The sequence below is a fragment of the Equus caballus genome, chromosome 11, assembly GCF_041296265.1.
Source record: "Equus caballus isolate H_3958 breed thoroughbred chromosome 11, TB-T2T, whole genome shotgun sequence".
Taxonomy (NCBI): domain Eukaryota; kingdom Metazoa; phylum Chordata; class Mammalia; order Perissodactyla; family Equidae; genus Equus; species Equus caballus.
Window position 1 is genome coordinate 25,527,094 of NC_091694.1, and position 20,252 is coordinate 25,547,345.

Sequence of the window (20,252 nt, forward strand, 5' to 3'; positions counted from 1 at the left end):
GGGTGAATATCCCACACCATTTATACTCTTACTTAGTCATTTGTGACAACGACATACAAGATGGCCAGCTCTAGCTAGACATGCATTTAGAATTTTGGAACAGAATGACGGCAACAGGTTTATAGAGGGATCCAACATGCCACTGTGGCTTCAGCAGCAGCATGTTTTAACCAGCTGAATTTACTGAACTATTCAGCTTAGATAAAAACCCAGGTAACTTCTAGATGGATCAGTGAAACTCAGAAAAATCTGTTAGGACACCAGATACAAGGATTTATAAATCATATAACATTATATAATAAGAGTAAGCTACCACACTGAAGATAAGACCTAGCAGATGAGTCTTCTGCCTAACAACCATTGCTGCGCTTCATCTCCTACGTCACATTAGGTTAGAAATGTTATAATCAAAGGAGAATCCACAAACCTTGAGAATCAGCTCCCCACTCTTGCTCGATGAGAAAGACAGCTTAGGAACATCTTAAATGACCCTTTTAACCTTTGGGATGCAAGTCATCCCTTAAATGCAGTCATAAACCCCGAGGCAAAGTTAATGCCCCATCCAAATGACCCATAGTCCCTTCTGTGCAGGACTGAGATATTTACTATCAGGTCAAGAAATTTATTTATTTGTTTAAAACTAGCCATTATGGTCTTGAGCAATGAAGGAGCCAAGTTAATCAATTATGAATGTGCTTAGCATTAGTAGCACATTTATCAGAGTCAGATTACAACATTATTTTAATAACCCAGGACCCAGCACAAACCACCCTACAGAGATTCTCTCTTGTCCTGCGTAAGATCTCTAATTTGGTTCAGCCACTTTCTCACATTAACACCCTCACTTCTTTGACAATATTAACACCGAAAGTAGAAGTTGCCTGTTTCTAGTTATAGCTTCAAAATACTGTTGATTAAAAAAAGGGAAAAGATCAATTAAATCCAACTTCCTCATAGGGAATGGCAGGCATCTCTTGGGATGGCCAATGAAGGGAATGGAAAATGCTTTTGGCACTGGGTTCCTAAGCTTGAATTAAACCAGGTTGACAGGAGCCCAAAGTCATTAACACTTGATGGCAATTTACTACACTGAGTAAAATGAATTGGCAAGAGCTAAGCTGAATTTCAAACTACAGTTACCAGTGGACCCTTTGCCGGTTAAAGGTATGCTTGGTAATGAGTAGAGCCCAAGGACCATGACTCCTCTCACTGGGGCAGTTTCTCTCTCTAGACAGACAGGAACACAGCAAGAAGGAGAATGTACCTTCACTGTCTGAGCCAGACTCGTTCTGCAGATATATGGATGCCTGGAGTCTCCAGAGCTCTGAATGTCTGGCACCTCTTACCAACATTAAATACGCTTAATTAAAAATAAATTTTAAATGGCATTCACAAATGAGTCTTCAGAGCCCAAACTTTTAACTTAGAAAGGGATTGTTTTCCTCTGCAAATGATGATGCTAAAATGAGACCATTTTGAGAAAAACTAAAGATTTTTTTAATGCCTATAAAGTTGACTATGGAGACTCATTCAGAATTGCAGCTGTGAAGATGACGTGACTGTGACATTTATGTCGTCTTATAAATGACTGCATGAAAATGTCTCAGGAAGGCTGTATAATCCCCTAAATTTCAAGCTGTAAAAGGGTCTTACTTTGAGTCTATTCCTTTTCTTAAAAAAGAAAATTCCATAAAAGACTATAAAGATTGTGCCAATTCTTGTACATTTTACCTAAACATAAAAAGTCTAAGTAAAACCAATGGAAATATATTTTTAAAATTCTATATAATTAAAACAATCAAGAAAAAAATAGACTGCACGTGGATTGTTTATAGAGCAGCACTATTTCTAATCAAAAGACTAGCAACAATCTAAATGTCCATCAACAAGAGAATGAATTAAACTGTTGTATATTCACACAACAGACTATTAAACAGCACTAAAAATGAATGAACTATAGAACTATAGTTACATCCACAATAATAATGTAAAAAAAGCAAGTCCTGGATGACTATATACAATCTGACACCTTTTTATAAAGCTGAAAACCAGACCAAACCTAAATAATAAAGTATTGTTCAGGCATACAAATAATTAAGAAGGGAATGATAACATACAATTCAAAACAGCTATTAATTATCATCCTCTGAGTAGGGAGATAACAGGTCTAAGGAATAAAGGAGAAGCACACACAGGTTAGTTCCAAGTTACTGCTGGTGTTGGGTTGGGTGGTAGGTTTACATTATCATGTTTTATAACCTGTTATACTGTTACACATTAAATCATCATTTTTGTAGGTCAAGAACAATCAAATAGTAGCTTTTTCATACAGTTCAACTAATATATCCAAACAACCCATTGATAAAATGATAAAAAGGAAAAAAAATAAATGGACCCACATATTTAAAATTTGGCAAAAATACATATTCCCAAGCTATGTTTGAGAAAGAAAGAAAGATGTTTTAAGAGTTAACTATTGATTAGCTATTTCATATTTCAACTTTAATTACAACAACACAAAGAGGCACTAGAATCTTCCACCTGTCAAAGCATATACAGTGAAGACAGTGAAGGTGGAATACATGCGTCTTTATTACTAACAGCTACTCGTTTTCAATATAAATAAATGGAGAGAAGGGTCAACACAACTGAAACATTTTTCATGTAGATTTTCTGTGGTCCAAATTATTAAAGAGAAAACCAAAAGTGTAATACAGCTTTCCTGATTCTTTGATTACCAAAATAAATACTCTCTTTTAAGAAAACTTCGTAGAGTTGATGTTTCCTTGGGTGAATGGCATTCAGCTCCGCTTAGTGTAGCACAGCAGACTAAAGACGGAAAACAGAGAGCTGACCCGGCCCTGACGCTAGTTTGCTGCACAATGTTAGGAAAAATTACCTGACCTCCTTAGGCACTGCTTCTCTCCCCAGTAACAGGAAACGAAGATAAGAGAACTAACCTAGCTGAAAGAATTGTGATAAGACACAATTCAGGGAATGCTTTGAAAATGCTCCAAATACATTAACGAAGCAATATCAACTTGGAAGAGTCGCCACATTTCCTAACAGTCAGACAAACACATCACTGAGAAATGAAAGTGAACCCAGTACGGCACTTTACAAACAAGACCATCCATTTGGCATTTTCAGAGTTTGCAATCTAATTTCATTTAAATATTCATTAACAGAAATACCACTGAAATAAAGCCCAAACATACAAAGGTATGATTCTCAGTCTTTCACCTTAGGATTCTCTCTCATGGCCTCCGGGAAGAGCCCCCAAAAATCCATGAAATGACTGCACTTATTGAGTCAGGATAGCACAGAAGTGCCTAGGCCAAAGGCTGAGTGAGGAATGGAGTAGTGGAGTACTCACAACCTAAATTTGTATGTGGACATCAACCTCATAAAAGCCTCTAAATAATATGAAAATACTAACCAATAATTAATAAAATATAAACATGACCTAAGATAAACTTGTTTATAAATATTCCATTGATAGAAGGGAGCAACAGGTCAAAGGGACAGAATTTGCACCAGAGGATGATCCAGCTTTGAAAAGCGCTAGGAACTTGGACGAGCTGCAGACATTTTTAAAACCCACGCATCCAACACACACCCCCACGCAACCGTCTTGCAATGCTGAATGCTACTAAGTCCACAGAGAGCCTTGGAACAGAAACGAGTCTCACTAGGCACAAGCCCAAGGATGAGAAGCAACACTCAGCACCTGTGGCTGACAGAGAAGTGTGAAGGGAACAGATGGCACACCTGGTCCGATGGTAAGAAACCGATGGCATCAGCAGAACCCAGCAGACGCTTCCCTGTTCAACATCTCCTCATTTCCAAAGTGTCATCTCACTTCCCTTCTAAGTCAGTAAGGCAAATCTAAACTTAACCACAGGATTTCTCCTAAGAGAATTTCATATGCGGAAGCGAAGGGAGAGCGAGCCTTAGACTTAACCACAAGACGAGAGACTGCCAAGTGAGGGCAGGCTAAATGGTTTCCAAATCAACGTCAATACAAGGGTTGGAACAGCTGGAATGGATTTTCTGGGGAGGAGGAGAGGAAAGCACATGAGCGAGGCTGGACCCACTGTGGACTTGAAAATGCTGCAATAAAGGTTATGGCATTGCCTAAAACACCAGATGCAATATTTAGAGGCGATGTCTCTTCCTTCAGAGAACAGTTCAAAGTTGGCTTTCATTTCCAACAGAAATTAGAATTTTCCATTATTTTTACATTTTTCTGAAATATAGGTCTCTAGGATAGGCAAAAATTAAATGACAGCCTGTTCATATAACATCTAACCTCATACAAAATCACCTAATTGTTCTCATTTCTTCACTTGGGCAACTGAGTGTGATATGGAATTCTAATTTTAGTTTCATACAAAAAAACAACTACAACATTTTATGTACTTATATATATAGAAGGCATAACTTTAGTATTTCCTTCTTTTACTTAGCAATTACCAAGGAGAAGGAAGTAACTATTAAGCAAACTGTATTTTTTATATTCAGCGTGGTATTTTAATAAACTACACCTCCAAAGTTTTCTAATCACCAGCAACTACTCTGTGGAAATACTCAATGAGCTGTGACTCAGAAAAAAAGCTGGCCACTGCTGGCCAGGCCTCTTCTGCAAAAAGGCAAGATTCCTAAGGGACACCCTTCCCAGCCGCACAGGTGGTGATATGCCTTTGGAACTGTCATTAACTCACAGTGTGAGCCTATTATTTGATAGAGCACACTGGCAGTTGGGGAATTTGCCTGCATCCTCCCCATGAAAATACAATGGTCATCTCATCAAGTGCTGCTGCTCAGGAGTGGTTCCTTGATCATGCAATGTATAGGGAACACTACCATCCCAGCTGACTGAAGGTTTTATTCAATTATTACGCTGTAAGCTTATGAGTATTTATAAATGTACTGATAACAGCATGAAACAACTAATTGGCATATATTCATTAAAGAAACCACTTTCCAACTCACTCTCGGTTTGGGAATTGTACTTCGAGGCTTCCCTGTAAACATGAGAAAGGCTCGTAGGTCGTTTGTGAGAGAAGGATTTCCTTAGCTAACTAGAGATAATTCTCCTGGCAAACAAGTTAGAGAGCTTTACACAGCCTTCACTCTAGAAAAAATGGTTCCCACCTTCCTATTTCACAATTACTCCAGTAAGACAAACCAGAGCCACTCAACTCCTGATGTGAGTCATCTAGTTCAAAGAGCAGAAAAGGCAAATGCTCTGTAGTCAAACACGCGTGGACTTCATACTCAAGGAGAAGTCAGAAAGTTTAAGGAACAGATATACATATCTGTTTGCCGGCCATTCTCCTCAGCTTGAAGTGACAGTCCTTCTAAATGTTATCTGAAAAAACCCGCAATGAAAAAGCCAGAATCTTGACCTAAGCAACTCAAAAATCACACATACCAAGATAGTGCACAATCTTTGTTTGTAAGAACAGTAACAAATGGAAAGCTGAGGTGCCCAACAACCTTGAAATCATGACAATTTTCAATCAGTCACATAAATGACGTGTGTGCGGTGCCACTCCACTTGGGGATTTTTCTCACTTTCTATCCCTGATACAATACAACTAAGCCTACCAAACCCACCAGGTCTGGGAATTGCTAGTCTCACAGTGGGGTAAAAGGACTCACCTCACAGAAGAGGGTAAGCTTGTCATCAGGGAGAAGCCCGTTGGCCTCATCCAAGAGAAAATCTCTACGGATGAATTTTTTGAATCCCCAGTCTTTGCCTTGCACAAACCTATATGCCCGTTGACTCTCTGAGGTAAAAAAAAAAAAAAAAGTTATATTTTGGGTTACTCATAAAAAACCGATCAGATCCGCAACTTGTCAGTGTATATAGTTGTTGTACGTGAAAATAAGCTGTTGAACAAAGAGGAGAACGTTTACCCATAGCTTTGGTTTCTTCTCCCTTGGCATTCAGGATAGAGAATTTGAATTTTGCCCGAACTTCACTCTTCGGACAGCTGACCAGTAACAGGTAAAGTGACAGGTAATCTTTACTTTCTTCATCTAGCCCTTTTGGGTTTACTCGCAAACACCTGTCCAAAACAGATAGGAAAAAAAAAATGTCGAAAGCATCCATGTTTATAGGCTTGTGAAGTGATAGGAGGGAACTAGAACATCAAAATCAAGAGAGGGAGATACTAAAAAAACAAGAACAAAAACCCAGGCCCTATACCAGGAGATTCTGATTCAGTAGACTAACTACTTGGGAACCACTTTCCTAGAGCAACCCGAGTCACCTTTTAAAAAGGAAACAATCAAAATAAAGGGGCATTCTTTAATGAATGATGCACACCATAATAAAATAAAGAACTTTTGAAAAATAAAGGGGCACCCTAGAATCTGACAACACATCCTGCCTTTTCCTCATAATCTCCCAAATCACTCTTTTCTCCCCCTAAAATATTTTAAAACTCAGCCTAGTCTCACTCTATTCTTACGCTCAATTTCAGGAAAGGCGGCCCCTTATTTTGTCAGGACTTTGGCAAAACCATGAAAATAAATGTCAGTGAGTCCTTTAATATCACCTTGAGAGAGAAAAAGTATTCTAGAGAAATACGTGAATAGTACATAATCCTTTACAGATACTTTATCAATCTGGCAATAATATTCTAAGATTAAAATAAAGGAGGCAGTACGAAGGAAGCACAAAAGGAAACTCCTATTACCCAGGGTAGAGTTCCAAGCTAGGCTTCTCCATAGTGTCAAAGATGCCAATCTGTTACCAATGAATCAAAACAAAATATAGACAGAATTTAACCGTTCGACTGAGTTAAGTTGCAAATGTCATTAGCTGAAGGGCATGTGGTTCAGACACTGCTTCTACCGCATATAATACATAGGCCATATGTATCCTTAGGCCTTGCCAATGTTATGGCACCTCTCTCAGACAGGTGGCCCAATCCAGTGCCTCTCTAGGGAGTGCATATGCCACATACATCACTATACATTGTGCTAAAGATGTAGATTTAAACATAATGCCTAAGAATAGTATTCTCTCTGCACCTAGGAGTACACTGCTTAACGTACATAGCTAAAAAATACTAAATGATGGAGACTTGTTTAACTCCTCAGAGGGTTATCAGAGGTCAAAAGTGGTGGTTCACAGACATGTGTTCTGGTCTTTGCAGTAAGCACTCGGTTGTATCCTTAACTGCCTGCTCCTGGTCAAGAGGACACACGGTTTAGATGGGACTGACCCCCACTCCCAGATCCTATTCCCTTTGCCACAGGACTAACCGAGAGAACCCAGATTTAAACCAATCAGTGCCTGTATGACGTATTCTTGGCCACAGTTAGTTCACCGAAAGTTCAAAGACTTCTGTTGGATGGTGGTGGGTTATGCCCATTGCTACTGCCAGTCATCCTTCAACCATAAGGGAAGGGAGACCTGAGATGTCCAACAGTGTGAAGAGCACAGCAGAGAGAAATGGAGTCCTTAATCTAACCAGTGGGCTGCTGGATCAAACTACTTTTGAACCCATCCGACACCCTGGGCACTCCAGTTACATAAGCAAATAAACCTCCTTGATTGTTTAAAAGCAGGCAATTTAAAAGTCAGCAGATATTGTGTTAAAATCTAGATTTTTTTGCTTTTCTTGAAAACTCAGAAAATTTGGTAGCCCTTATTCACACATAGCTATAGTCAGCTGGAGCTGAGCAGCCACCATCCCTTTTAGAAGGACACTCACTCGTTTGCCAAGTGGTCAACACTCATACCGTGGATGGATATCACTTGCAAACACTGGCCCTCTTCAGTCTTTTACATTACCCTACAGCCGTTTGAGTTTGCTGATCCCTGATACACTCACTGAATTAATTCAACAAATATCAGTGAGCATCTGTTATGTGCCAGGCACTGGGGAATACATTCACAACAAATTCCCAGCCTTCAAAGATCTTACATTCTAGTCAGTCTCCCATAAAACCAAGCAAAGCAGGCAACTTTCAGAAAAATTTTTACAGCTACATATATTCCTCACCATTTCAGTTTATCATTGGCTCCTGATGAAAAGGTTGAACTTTTAATGACTTCACCCATTTCCTCCCGGCAAAAGCTAAAGTTATTGATGGTCCACATGTAGGAGAATTTCACTACTTTGATCTGTTGATAGAAAACCAGAAAGCAATTAAATAGGAAGTGGGCAAACTGACAAACAGGCTGACGATCGGATCGTTGTTTCCCCTCCCTCCCTCTGCATGATCTCCATAGGAAGATAGCAGTGTGTGGCCAAAAGGGCGCCTCAGCTTTTTCCATCCCTCATCCACATTTTAAGAAATCGCACAGTGACCAACTGCTTTCATAACTTTTCTCAGCTTCTGAGAAACACTGGATGAGTGAGAAAAACACAGACAGGGTTGGGAAAGCAGATGATAAAGCCATACCTAAAATCAGCCTCTGCTCAGAGCAACATCGGACAATTAGATGTTGATGCCACTGCCTGGGGTTGCAAATCTCAAGCCTGGTTTCCCCCTGAGCTGCACACAGAGGAACACATTTCCATCAAGGGGGATGTAAGTGGATCTAGTTTCAAAGAGTCCCCTTTTATCCTCCAGTGAAAGACACTGGCCTAGGACATTCAGATTCCAAGAGGGAAAACAAGGAATGGAAAGCTGACAAGTACTTTATCTGCTATGGCAGTTATGTCCCAGAGAAAGCAGGAAACTCAACGTAGAAAAGAAATCTTATTCCTTTCATCCCCCCAAATCCTCCCAAGATGCAAGATTTCCAGGGTGAAAACATGAACTTACCTGTGTGTAGCACCAGCTCTCAGCTACAGGGCCACTCGACATTTCTGCCGGAGGTGGAGGACTTGGAACTCTTGACATCGCCAGTTTGAAGGTTAAACAAGATTTCCAAAGTCAGGGGACAAAGATTTCTCTGCTCTCTTCACCCTAAAACCCACCCAAGAAGCAAGAGCATGTTATTAGATTAATGGTCTACTATCCTACTATCTGTCAGACCTTCCAGAGACTGGAAACTTTGTCTCCTGCCTAGAAAGCTCTCCCCTTATCATTCAAATGGCTCCTTAGCATGAAATGTTAACCTCAGAGAAGATTATCTAATCTAAAGTAGTCTCTTAGTCACAATTAAATCACCCTATTTTAATCTTCTGCATAATACTTAACACTATCTTACCAAATGAATTTACTCAAAAGACACATAAAGTACATCCTTAAAAAGGCTGCATAAAGAGGAGAAAGCACAGTGAACACCAACACAACTTTGCGACTGGCTCCTTCCCTTGTGGTACAAACACTCTACTCCAAAGGAAATGACCTATTACCTCTCTAACTGCTGTCTCATCTTCTCCTACGCTTCACTGCAGACTTCAGGGCAGTCTTCTATTCCTCAACCCATTGCTAGCTGCTCTCCTCCAGGGGAACATTTACCCCTTTCCCAGATGTGTTCCTTTCTCTGCAGCACTAGAGATCTCTCCCCACTTACACTCTGTCACTATGCGATTTTCCAGATGCTTCCTGCTCTCTGTTTCATGCTCATTCCTCAGTCTCTTTTATTGGATTCTCTTCCTCCTCTATTGTTCCCATGGTTTCATCCTCAATCATTTTTCCAATCTACATTCTCTTTCATGGCAATTTTATCCCCCCCAACATTGTCAAATTTCTACCTTCATACAAATGTTTCCCAAATCTCTCTAACCATGACCTCTCTCATAAGCCTCAGACCACTTCAAATAACTACTATACATCTCAACAGGGTGTCCCAGTAGCAAATCAAAATCCAACTCCAAATTCTCCCCTCCCGGGCCTTTCTAAACCCAAAAGCCATTAAAAAATTAGTGAATTTGGTTACAATTTTTAAGTACCATAAACAAAACTGAAAAAAAAAAGTTGGCAACCCATGACAAAGGGATTATTTTATTAATACATGAATTGATAAAATATTTCTACAAAATCAGTAAGAAAAAAGCCAACTACCTTATAAAAATATTGTTCACAGAAATAAGATGGCTCAAACATTTTACACCTATCAGACCAGCAAGAAAAAAAATCAACCATACCACATATGGGGATATGGGAACTCTCATATACTGCTGGTGAGACTATAAACTACCCAAGGGAGAAAATTCTTTCCTGAACACCTGGTTTGTTTTCAGCATGATCATGTTGCCCTCTTTGCTTGGCTACTAGGAAGCCCTGAGACAAATTTGTGACCCACCTCTTGAAAGCATAGGTTGATAGGCTTGTTCTATATGCTATATTCTATATAAGATCATATGTTCATTCTATAATAGTTTTATTATTTTCTTAATGTTATTCACTTTGCTCTAATTCCCTCAACTGTTTATTTTACTCTTTTAAATGTTAAGTATTTCTGGAAACTGCCTCAAACCCTTTGTAGAAAGAAGTATAAATGAATAACAAAAAAAAACCACTCAACTCACACATTCTGGCCACTTAAGTAATAAGCATGGAGGGGGATTAATAAGATATAGTCACACCCTCACTTCGTAATTCCATTGGCATTACCAGAGTCCTCATTAGGTTTAAATACCATCCTAAAGGCATTTACAACTGAAGTATTCCATGTAATCACAGATGGAGTTAACAATCTTATACACATGATGTGCTATTTCACTTAAGCTAGCAAACGAAGCATGGCAGTGGCATTCAGGCCTCCATGGTTCGTGCACTTCATGACTCCAGGGTAACACCAAGAAAACAGACCAGATGCTATAATTGATCACCTGTGATCAAGGTAGGCTTGCATCTGATGGAAAACACATTCTTACAGAACAGTTTGTCTAGTAACGAGTAAATACGTCTAAGGCAGTTTTACAAACCCTAGTTACCATTAATGCCAGGAGGAGCCCGAATGAAATCTCAAAATTCTTACTTAAAACTATCTTTTTGGGCGGGTTGACAATGAACATGTGAATTTTACACGTTAGTTAAAAGCATAAAAGTTGGCTCTGGAGGTGTGGGGTACAGGCTCAGCTCTACACTGAGTGATCATAAAACACTAACTTGAGTTTATTTTGAAGTTTAAAAAAATACTTCAAATTTGTCTAACAATTAACAATTTAAGAATTCTCTAAACCTAAGAAAAGGACAAATTTAAAACGAGTTTATTTTAATGGCTTGTTACTACTGAACCATGGTCCATTATAACCACCAGAAAAAAAAAACAAAAAAACAAAAGAACTTTGGTCTTGGCCATTTTTTCTTCTTTTTTAGCTTTTCACTTATTTTGTAGCCAAGTCATTTTTTTTTAAACAGTATCACCTCTCTTCCCATTTTTAAAAAATGTCCAACCCAGCAGCTAGTAGAACTGGAGAATCAGCCTTAGACTCTGAGGAGCTCTAACCACACAACCTGCTGAGAGGGAAATTGACCAGGAGAGCACAAGTCTAATTAATTTCACTCATGGCAGGCACCATGGGCAAAGTGCTCAGCAGCAAAGTAGCCTGGTGTCACATGAACTCTCCAGCACTTCGTGCCAACTGCCATAGATGCCTAGCAGAAAAACAATTTTAGAAAAGAGGAGGCCCATTTGAGGGTCATGGTTTAAGAACCTTTGTAGGAGACAACTAGCACCAAAATATACTGTTCCTGGCTGCAAACAGGTTAACACAAGACCGTCCAAGTTCTCCAATGAGAAATTTATTTTTCAAAGCTTAGCAATTCCCCAGTATGCCGACAGTCCTGACGTTGAACGCATCTGTTATATACCACCATTTATTTTCCTGTACACTCTACTAAGTCCTAACCTGTGAGGCTACACCAAGAAATATACTTTTAAATATCTCTGTCAACTCTGCTACTGCTCAAATTCCATGGAAGGTAGTATCAATAGCAAGTAGCAGCAATCTCTAACAGAATGCTTCCTAGCAGGTATTATGAGACCACGAAGTTGTTAATCATTTTTGACAAGAGATTAAAGTCAATCAATATACATGATTTCTAACTAAAACATTAAACTTTGGAGAGTAGACAGAAGTAAAAAAGAAAATGTAGGGGCCGGCCTGGTAGCGCAGCGGTTAAGTGCGCACGTTCTGCTTTGGTGGCCCAGGGTTTGCCAGTTCGGATCCCGGGTGCAGACATGGCACCGCTTGGCAAGCCATGCTGTGGTAGGCGTCCCACATGTAAAGTAGAGGAAGATGGGTACGGATGTTAGCTCAGGGCCAGTCTTCCTCAGCAAAAAGAGGAAGATTGGCAAATGTTAGCCTCAGGGCTAATCTTTCTAAAAAAAAAACAAAAACGTATTAATACTGTCATGATACACAGATAATGCTTTCAATGGAACCTACACAGAGCACTCTTTGCTGCCTTCTTTTACACTTATGAACACTTCTGTTGCCTCCAGTAGACTTAAAACTCCTTCAAAGGAACTCGCAACTATTCTTCTCTGTATCCCCTTATCACCTAGCACAGCCTGCCTGCAACAAGGCATTCAGCACAAATACTTTGATGACTGAAACATTTATCCAGTTGCGTTCAAGTTCATTAACTTTTCTGCTTGTTTCTTTAACATATTTATAAAAGAATCCTTCCAATAATGCTGAGTATATTAGATTTGCAATGCAATGAGAATCATTAATTTCTTCTTTTGGATGAGTTACACACAAAGCCAAAAACTCCCAGCCTGGCACCTCAAGTTATCAGCCCTGGTAAAAGTAACTTTTTCATCCAGTATCAAATATATCTTCATTCTACAAAAGGAGAAAGGCTTGTTATAATTTCATTTATTTTGAAAACAGAAATCAGTAATTCGAACTAAACTCTTACGTAATCAGGATTCTTTCAGAATAGAAGATGAATTCCCTGTACAATAGAGGGAAATGTCTCCATAGTTTAACCTGAAACATATGCAGAGCTGGGCTAGAACACTCTCTGAAAAGTGTTACATAGACAGCTTGTGCAGTTATTTTTTATCTTTCTCTTATTCCCTGTAAGCATTCCTCAATTTTCAACCTAATCCAGTCACCCAGAGAATTAAAAAAAAAATCAACTAACACAGGTATATCACATGCATGATATCCATGAGTTAGCCTTATATCTATCAGTCTTAAAATACAGAAATAAGATTGTGGTGCTATTAGATTGAATCATGAAATTGCTTTGTAGGCCAAAAATAGTCGAATATCGCCAATTTCATGTGGTTCAACATAACACAAACATGAACAAGCTAGATGGCTGGGAACATAGCTTCTTGCCAAAAAATGGTTAGGGACTTTTCACTTTTTTTCTTTTGGTTTAAAGCCTTGTACAGTTTCCAAGTAAGGAAAAAATCCCAATGTCATAACTATTTTAAACCTGAGAGACGTCTGCATTTTCAAAAACAGAAGAAGCCAAAAAGATTGTTGACCAAAAAAAAAAAAAAAAAAAACAACTATAGCAAGACTTGAGTATACTCTTTTTGAGAAACTGATGTGACCTCAAAGAGACATTTGTGTTTCTTCTGTTCCAGCGTCTGCAATCATATACAGCGCAGGAGGTAATAACTTCTTTTTCATTACCCCAAGGACAGATTATTACAGGTCATACTGATGTTTTCTGTTGCAAGGTATGAACGACTTTTGATATTTGTTATGGGTAAACTTCTGCAGTTCAATCTAGTCTGACAAAATACTAAATGCACTTTTATTTTTTTAAATTTAGAGACACTTCTTAAAATGAAACTAAGGGCAATCAAGAGAGACCTCAATCAGCAAAGGAAAGATTGGGATTTTTTTTTAATGTCTCTTATCAGGTTCATGCTTTGTAAAATTCACAAGTTAAAGATGACTGCTTTTTTTATTATTGAGATATAACTGACACATAACATTGTATTTGTTTTTGTTTAATTCTTTAACAGAGGGATTTAGTATTAGGTGAATCTAAAGATCAAGAAGTCATCAAAAGCCTAACAGAAAAATGGGCAAAGAACACTCAATGGTTTCCAGAAATGTAAATAAGCAATGGTTCTTAACTATGTGAAAACATGTTCAATTCTCTCTCATTCATAATAAGAGAAATGCAATTAAATTGCACATGGATTCACCCAGCGAATTGGCAAATATCAAAATGTTTGATAACACTTGTCCAGGGTAAGGAGAACATTTCTGGTTAGAGTATAAATTGCTACAATCTCCATGAAGGGAAACGTATATCAGAATGCATAAGAAATGCATATCCCCTTTGATCCAGTAATTCCATCTCTAGAAATTTACCCTGCCGATATATTTAATATGACAAACAAAAGGTTTTTCACTGTCGCATTATTTGTAATCATGAAAGAATGGAAATAACCTAAAAATCCATCAACAAGGAATTGATTAAATAAATTCTGATACACAGTGTAATAATAGTATCTGCAAAAAAAAAAAAAAGGAATGGGGAAGCTCTTTCCATTTAAATAGGCAAAAATATTTCTTTGTTTTAATACATATAACATCTCTGGTAAAACTACACAAGACTCTGGGGATACTAGTTACTTCCAAGGAAGGAAATTGGGTACTTGGGTGGGAAGGAGAATTTCCATTGTATTCCCTTTTGTACTTTATGAATCGTGAACCATGTGAATATATTACCTTTCAAATAATAAATTAAAAATTTAGAAAGGAATTAGCAGCCTTTACCCTTCTCAGGCACCATGCTTTAGTCATTCAGGCCTTTAACTCTATTTGGTAAACACATCGGGCTCTTTCCTCAGCCTGGAGAGCCCTTCCTTCCCCAGATCTTTTCACAGCTGGCTCCTTCTTGTGATTTAGGAAGCCTGTCAAATGTAATATCCTCAGAGAGGTCTTTCCCGACCCCCTGATCTGAAGTAGCCCACGTCTAGCCTGCCCCTCTCATCACATTACCCTATTTTATTTTCTTCTTTATTACCACTGTCTGAAACTATCTTGCTTTTATTTTTTCACTTATCTATTGTCTTCCCCACTAGAAGTTAATAAGCTCAATGCGAGAAGAGCATCCCTCTGTGCCTAAAATGGTATCATAACTGGCACTCAACAAATATTTGTTCAATGAAACTATTGTTGAATAACTAAACTCACTGTCTTTTGGGATCATATTTTTCCTTAACGAGCTCTAGTTAAAAGGTTAAATTTTGAGAGCGGCTGAATGAATAACAGCCATAGGAATCTAGGCATACTTTTTTAAAAAATTAAACAAAAAAGAAAACTATCAGTTCATCTCACTCCAATTTTAAAGAATTCATTCAATACATTTCCAACACTACACTCTTCTTTGATTAAAAAAAATTCCAAGAAAACTTGGGAGAAAAGGGAAGCCTGTAAGGTTAAATGGAAGTTCCTGAACCTACAAGACCACAGTAATATAAGCACATTTTCCAGAACAAGTCGATCCTGGTTATACAAAGTACCATTACAGCAGCCGTCAGGAACTCAGGCTAGACCACTATGTTATTTCAAATTAAATCTATACAATAAAATTCCAATACATAAAATTGAGGCAGATCTTTAGCATTTTCTTAGATTTGACCCATAATTTTCCTATCTGCACAGGGTTTGATTCCCTTAAAAATGACATGTAGAGAAAAGATATTAAATATATACATGTGTAAACTTGTATATATATTTACATATATATATGTATGGAGAGAGAGAGAGAGATGTTTATAACATGTCTAGATATACAACTAAGTTTTTTCTATACCAGGCTAACATGGGGAACATATTTTTTGCCATACCCAAATATTTATCTAATTAAGAATTGAATTGTTCTTGCAACAGTTGTATATAAGGAAAACTCAGAAACCAGTATAGTATTACATATGTAATGTCAGTACCTTTAAGATTTTCCCAGTCTACAGATATCTCTTAGGCAAGTATAGACTCTGAAATAATTCTGAGGATTAGATACGTTTTCATACATAAAAAGCCTATCTTTCCCTCTTCTCCTCAATCTAAGTGTTATAAGAGAGAGTTTTATAGAAACAGCCTGGCTGGTAAGGCTCATCCAGACAAAGTCAAGCTAAAGATGAACAAGGAGGTACATGAAAGAATCACAAGGCAGGGAAAGCCGTGGGATAACCAACAGAACACTCCCACTGACTGCCAAACCTCAATGTGTGCCAGCTGTTTACAGCCTTACTGCCCTTCTCTACAGGTTATAAATAACTACAAAGTGTCCTTGTCCCCAAGGAGACCTTAGCAGCCAGCTCAAAGGTTAAAATATGGAATAATTCTCACCTTGGAAGCAACTTTTCCAGTTAAGAAAAAAAATCAAAGAGCAGAAAAATTTATTGCCAATTTAAGGGCCACGGAATCACTCCCTCCCCTAAAAACTATCCATTATGTAAGAGCTGTTGAAACAGACATGTTAGCATAATTCCCTACCCCAAAAATATGTCCAGGGAGAATGCAATGCATGTTCTGCTCTAAATGCAGAGGTCTGTCCTGGAAAGGGGCAGATGCCACTTAATAGCCTTGTAAGACTGCATCTCCTTAGACCCTAAAAAGACTTCTGAGTTTTTGTTTTCTTTTTAATTTAGGGCCAAATGACTATTGAGCTAAATAAATCTACATAACAACATTGGAGGAAAAAAATTCTTTACTTGGATGGAGGATCCAGCGGAATAAACCACGGCTGCAACAACCACAGGTTTCACAAGGTCTGCACTAATGCCATCAGGTGATGTGCTGCTGTTGTTAATTACTGAACCCCTGCAGGGGGAAAAAACAACTCCTCCAACTGCTTTTTAAGAAAAGGTAGACACGGTTCATCAGATTAGACTTTTCCATATATCACTTTCAAAATCATCATTTGGGAGAGGTTGGAGATGGAACAACATGAATCCAAATCAGCACACAAACCTGATTATAAAGGGGCTATTTCACTTCAAAGTGGATCTCAGTTCCAAAGGAAAGCCCCTTTAGAAATGAAGTTAGACAGGCAGAACCAAACAAACAACAACTGCTCTCTCACCACAAACTATAATAAGGTGTTGATTCCACTGACTGGCTTGGGCAAAAATCTCCAGGGCCACAAAGAGCAAACTTAAGAAAGATGAAGATTTTAACACATCCCACGTGTTATCAAAGATTTCTCCTCTAGGTTGAGAAGACTTATTCTTAATCAAGAGCTGGGACAGAATTTTTAAAGAGGAGGAGAAGGAAGAAGAGGGAAAAAATCTTATGGCTAAGAAGATTCTATTTATTACATAATTATATTCCCAAAGCAGTTTGAAAATTTGAGAGGTTACAGTTTTTCACCCTCTCCCTTCAACTGCAACTATGATGAACCTTATAAAATCCACATAGTAAACAGAGGAAAGGCTTGGTCCTAATGCAACTTAAGCGTGTCCAATCTGCAAGGAATTCAAAAACAGAAGAGTCATTTCATGGAACAAATAGGCAGAGGTTGCATAACCCTGCAGGGTCCTCTGGTCTTTATAGAAGCCAAATTCAACATGCAATTCTCTTTAGCCATCTATACTTTAGTCAAGCCATTTAAAAAGATTTCTTGCTAACACAATTCGGCTCCAGAACGGGCCCAAGGAATGCATACCAAAGAACAAATTCTAAATTAGTCTTAGGGTATGCAATTGAAATAAATTCATTAACTTAGAAGCTGAAAAGGCCCACCTGCTCCAGAGGATTTGGTAATAACACAAGGGCAACCAATTCTCTTCAGCACTAACTACTACTATCTAGCAGTACAGAAATGAGTATTCTCTCAAGACACTTTTCTTTATGAGAGACACCTAGACCTCCCTCCAACTACGAATGGGAGATGGGAGTAAATGTATGCTTTAATCTCCTCTAACTATGGTCTTAACTGAAGTAACCTGACGACTGTTTACATGGACCCGTGCTCCTCACCTAGAAACCATCTGCAAGAAATAAATTCTCTCTCCTCCTGAAGTTATTAAAAATAAGCCAATTTCTATGTTAATGTTAAGGTTCTAATGAAACTAAATGGAACAAAGGACTGGCAGAAAGTTCTCAGTTTGAAATGTTCATTCCAAAATTCATGACGCAAGGAAAAAGTAAGACCATACAGACAGACAAAACAGGGGAAAATCAGACAGAATGTCTGTCTTAGAATTTCTTGGCTCCTGATGATTTGTGTCAGAATTTAAAAGATTAAAATGCGGTAACACCTATTTTACCCAATAAAACTCTGTAAAAACATATATAAGCATTTGAGGCAAGAGTCTCATGCCACAAAGCAAAAATTTTCAGATGCCAGCCGGAATGGTAGAAAGATTTTTTTAAGTTACTCATAGAAAGATGAGCTCTAAGGTACATAACACAAAGGCAGTCGGCTCAGAATCAAACTCCTTTTCCAGAGTAAAATGAAGCCCATGAATTGCTTTAAGGCATCTCCTTCTATAAACTGTAATTCTAATTTCCCTGAAGATCTTTTCTAGGGAGAAAAATAATCTTACTCTAAGGTCTCCATATCATGTATTATCAACCATTGATTAAAAATTTAAATCCAAACATCTTTTCTCCCCTCCACCATTGGTGTAAAGTCATCCTATGCACAGCAGTCACCAGAGGAGACCTGAATAAATAGCTCTGCTTTATGCCAGGAAAGAATATTTAGAATAAATATTCTTTTGAAGCCACTTATGAAATATGTTTAACACTGTTTGTAAGGCTCATTATTAAAAAAAAAAAAAAGACAACACTTAGATGCTTACCTTATATGACTGCTAACTTTACATGCCACTTGCACTGAAATGAAATAGTAGATTGCACTCAAGATGTGAAGATTTGCATTTTTTAAAGTCATAGTAAATATTTCTACACATTTCATTCCGCTTTTTGCCTCATGATCTTAAACTATGTTTAAAATAAAACTATGTAAAAACTCACCAAGTTAAGTCAGTAGGAAGACTCTAATTTGTCTTGTCTAACAGGAAATCACTGTTGGAAATAAAGATGATGAATCAGACAACTAGATTCTCAATCTCATAAATCTTTACTTTGGCTATTCTGAAAAGTGGAACTCTTACAAAAGCAGGTGATACATTTGTTAGCATTTACTAGTCAAAATTACCATTCTTATATCTCAACACTAGTTCTGAGTGCTCTATTTATTAGTCATCTCTCAAAAAGATTATACTTTGAAATTAGTCAGAAAAATCCAAACTAATTTTTCTAATAAATTGGCCTAATTTGTTAGTACAAAGAAAATGAAATAAGTGGCTTGCTCATGTGAACATTTAAAAGAGGGGAGTGATCACTTTTGCCAGCTACTTCACAAAATGTTGAAAGAACTACTAAGTTTTTATGGAAAATACCCCTTTGTAATTATCAAGTGCTCTGTTGGTCAGTTACACCAAAGCAAGATACATTTAAACAAAGCCATGTATCCTATGGTTTCAATAAACAGCTGTCACACTGAAGTTCTTGTTGAAGACTGGGGAAATACCTTGGGTAACCACCACTACCACCACCGCCCTAATGGTCTACCATACCCTACAAAGTGACTCAAAACAAAAAGAGGGATAAATGTGGTTGCAAGGCTTCCAGGAGCCTCACCTGGGCAGAAAATTCTGGCCCTATCTTCTCTTTTAGTACTGCATACACCGTGGGTGATTCTTTAAAAACAGAATCTTTTCCTGAAAAATTTAAACACTATTTTTAACTGGTACAAATGAGCTGCTCTTATTTTGGTAAACCAAGTCTGGTTACTATCAGTAATGGAATGAGCCCTCACCAAAAACTGTCCTAAACTACTGACACTAAAACAAGACAGTCTTGCAGAAGATTCAGCAGTAGTAAGAGTCCGGTCAAATTCATTTAACACATATTTACTGAACACCAAGTGGGCAACACATTCTTTGAGACACGGTAGTAAAAAAAGACAGACAAGGTCCCTAACCCTCTGAGGGTAGACAGATAAATGCCTTTAAAACTTTATAAGCAACTACTCTGGCAGAAGATATCAACTATAACAAATGAAAATGCTCTGAATATCTGTGATTCTTAAAGTAGAAACCAGTACCTTTAATCTTTTACTCTAATTTTTTTTTTTAAGTTTAAGGCTTTGGCTTCTCAGTTAATTCGCTAGAATGAACATTTTTAGTCCTAAAGAATTGGTAACATTTTTAAAGAGTCTGAAAACACTGGTAAAAAATAGGAGGAACAGGGACACTCTCACACTGTTAGTAGGAGGACAAATTAGCATACCCACTTTGGAGAAAGTTTATTATTATCTAATAAAACTAAAGATCCAGCAATTCCACTCCCAAAATATGGACCAGAGAAGGCCCAGCACATGTCTGT

The 20,252-nt window shown here is 37.9% G+C and overlaps 1 protein-coding gene across 7 annotated transcripts in view; it reads right to left on the reverse strand.

Annotated features, from left to right (window-relative positions):
• SPOP (speckle type BTB/POZ protein) overlaps positions 1–20,252 on the reverse strand; it is a 61,419-nt gene that overhangs the window by 10,846 nt on the left and 30,321 nt on the right. For 3 of the 7 annotated variants that reach the window (XM_014741036.3, XM_070226272.1, XM_070226273.1), the window contains 6 exons: positions 18,837–18,887; positions 18,662–18,695; positions 8,794–8,937; positions 8,025–8,146; positions 5,926–6,077; positions 5,668–5,795 (listed from right to left, as the gene is read on the reverse strand). In XM_014741036.3, the coding sequence (XP_014596522.1) occupies positions 5,668–5,795; positions 5,926–6,077; positions 8,025–8,146; positions 8,794–8,871 (480 nt within the window). In that variant the 5' untranslated portion in view covers positions 8,872–8,937; positions 18,662–18,695; positions 18,837–18,887. The remainder of the gene's footprint in view (positions 1–5,667; positions 5,796–5,925; positions 6,078–8,024; positions 8,147–8,793; positions 8,938–18,661; positions 18,696–18,836; positions 18,888–20,252) is intronic. The other 4 variants (XM_001502439.7, XM_070226270.1, XM_070226274.1 and 1 more) reach the window with 2 other exon arrangements.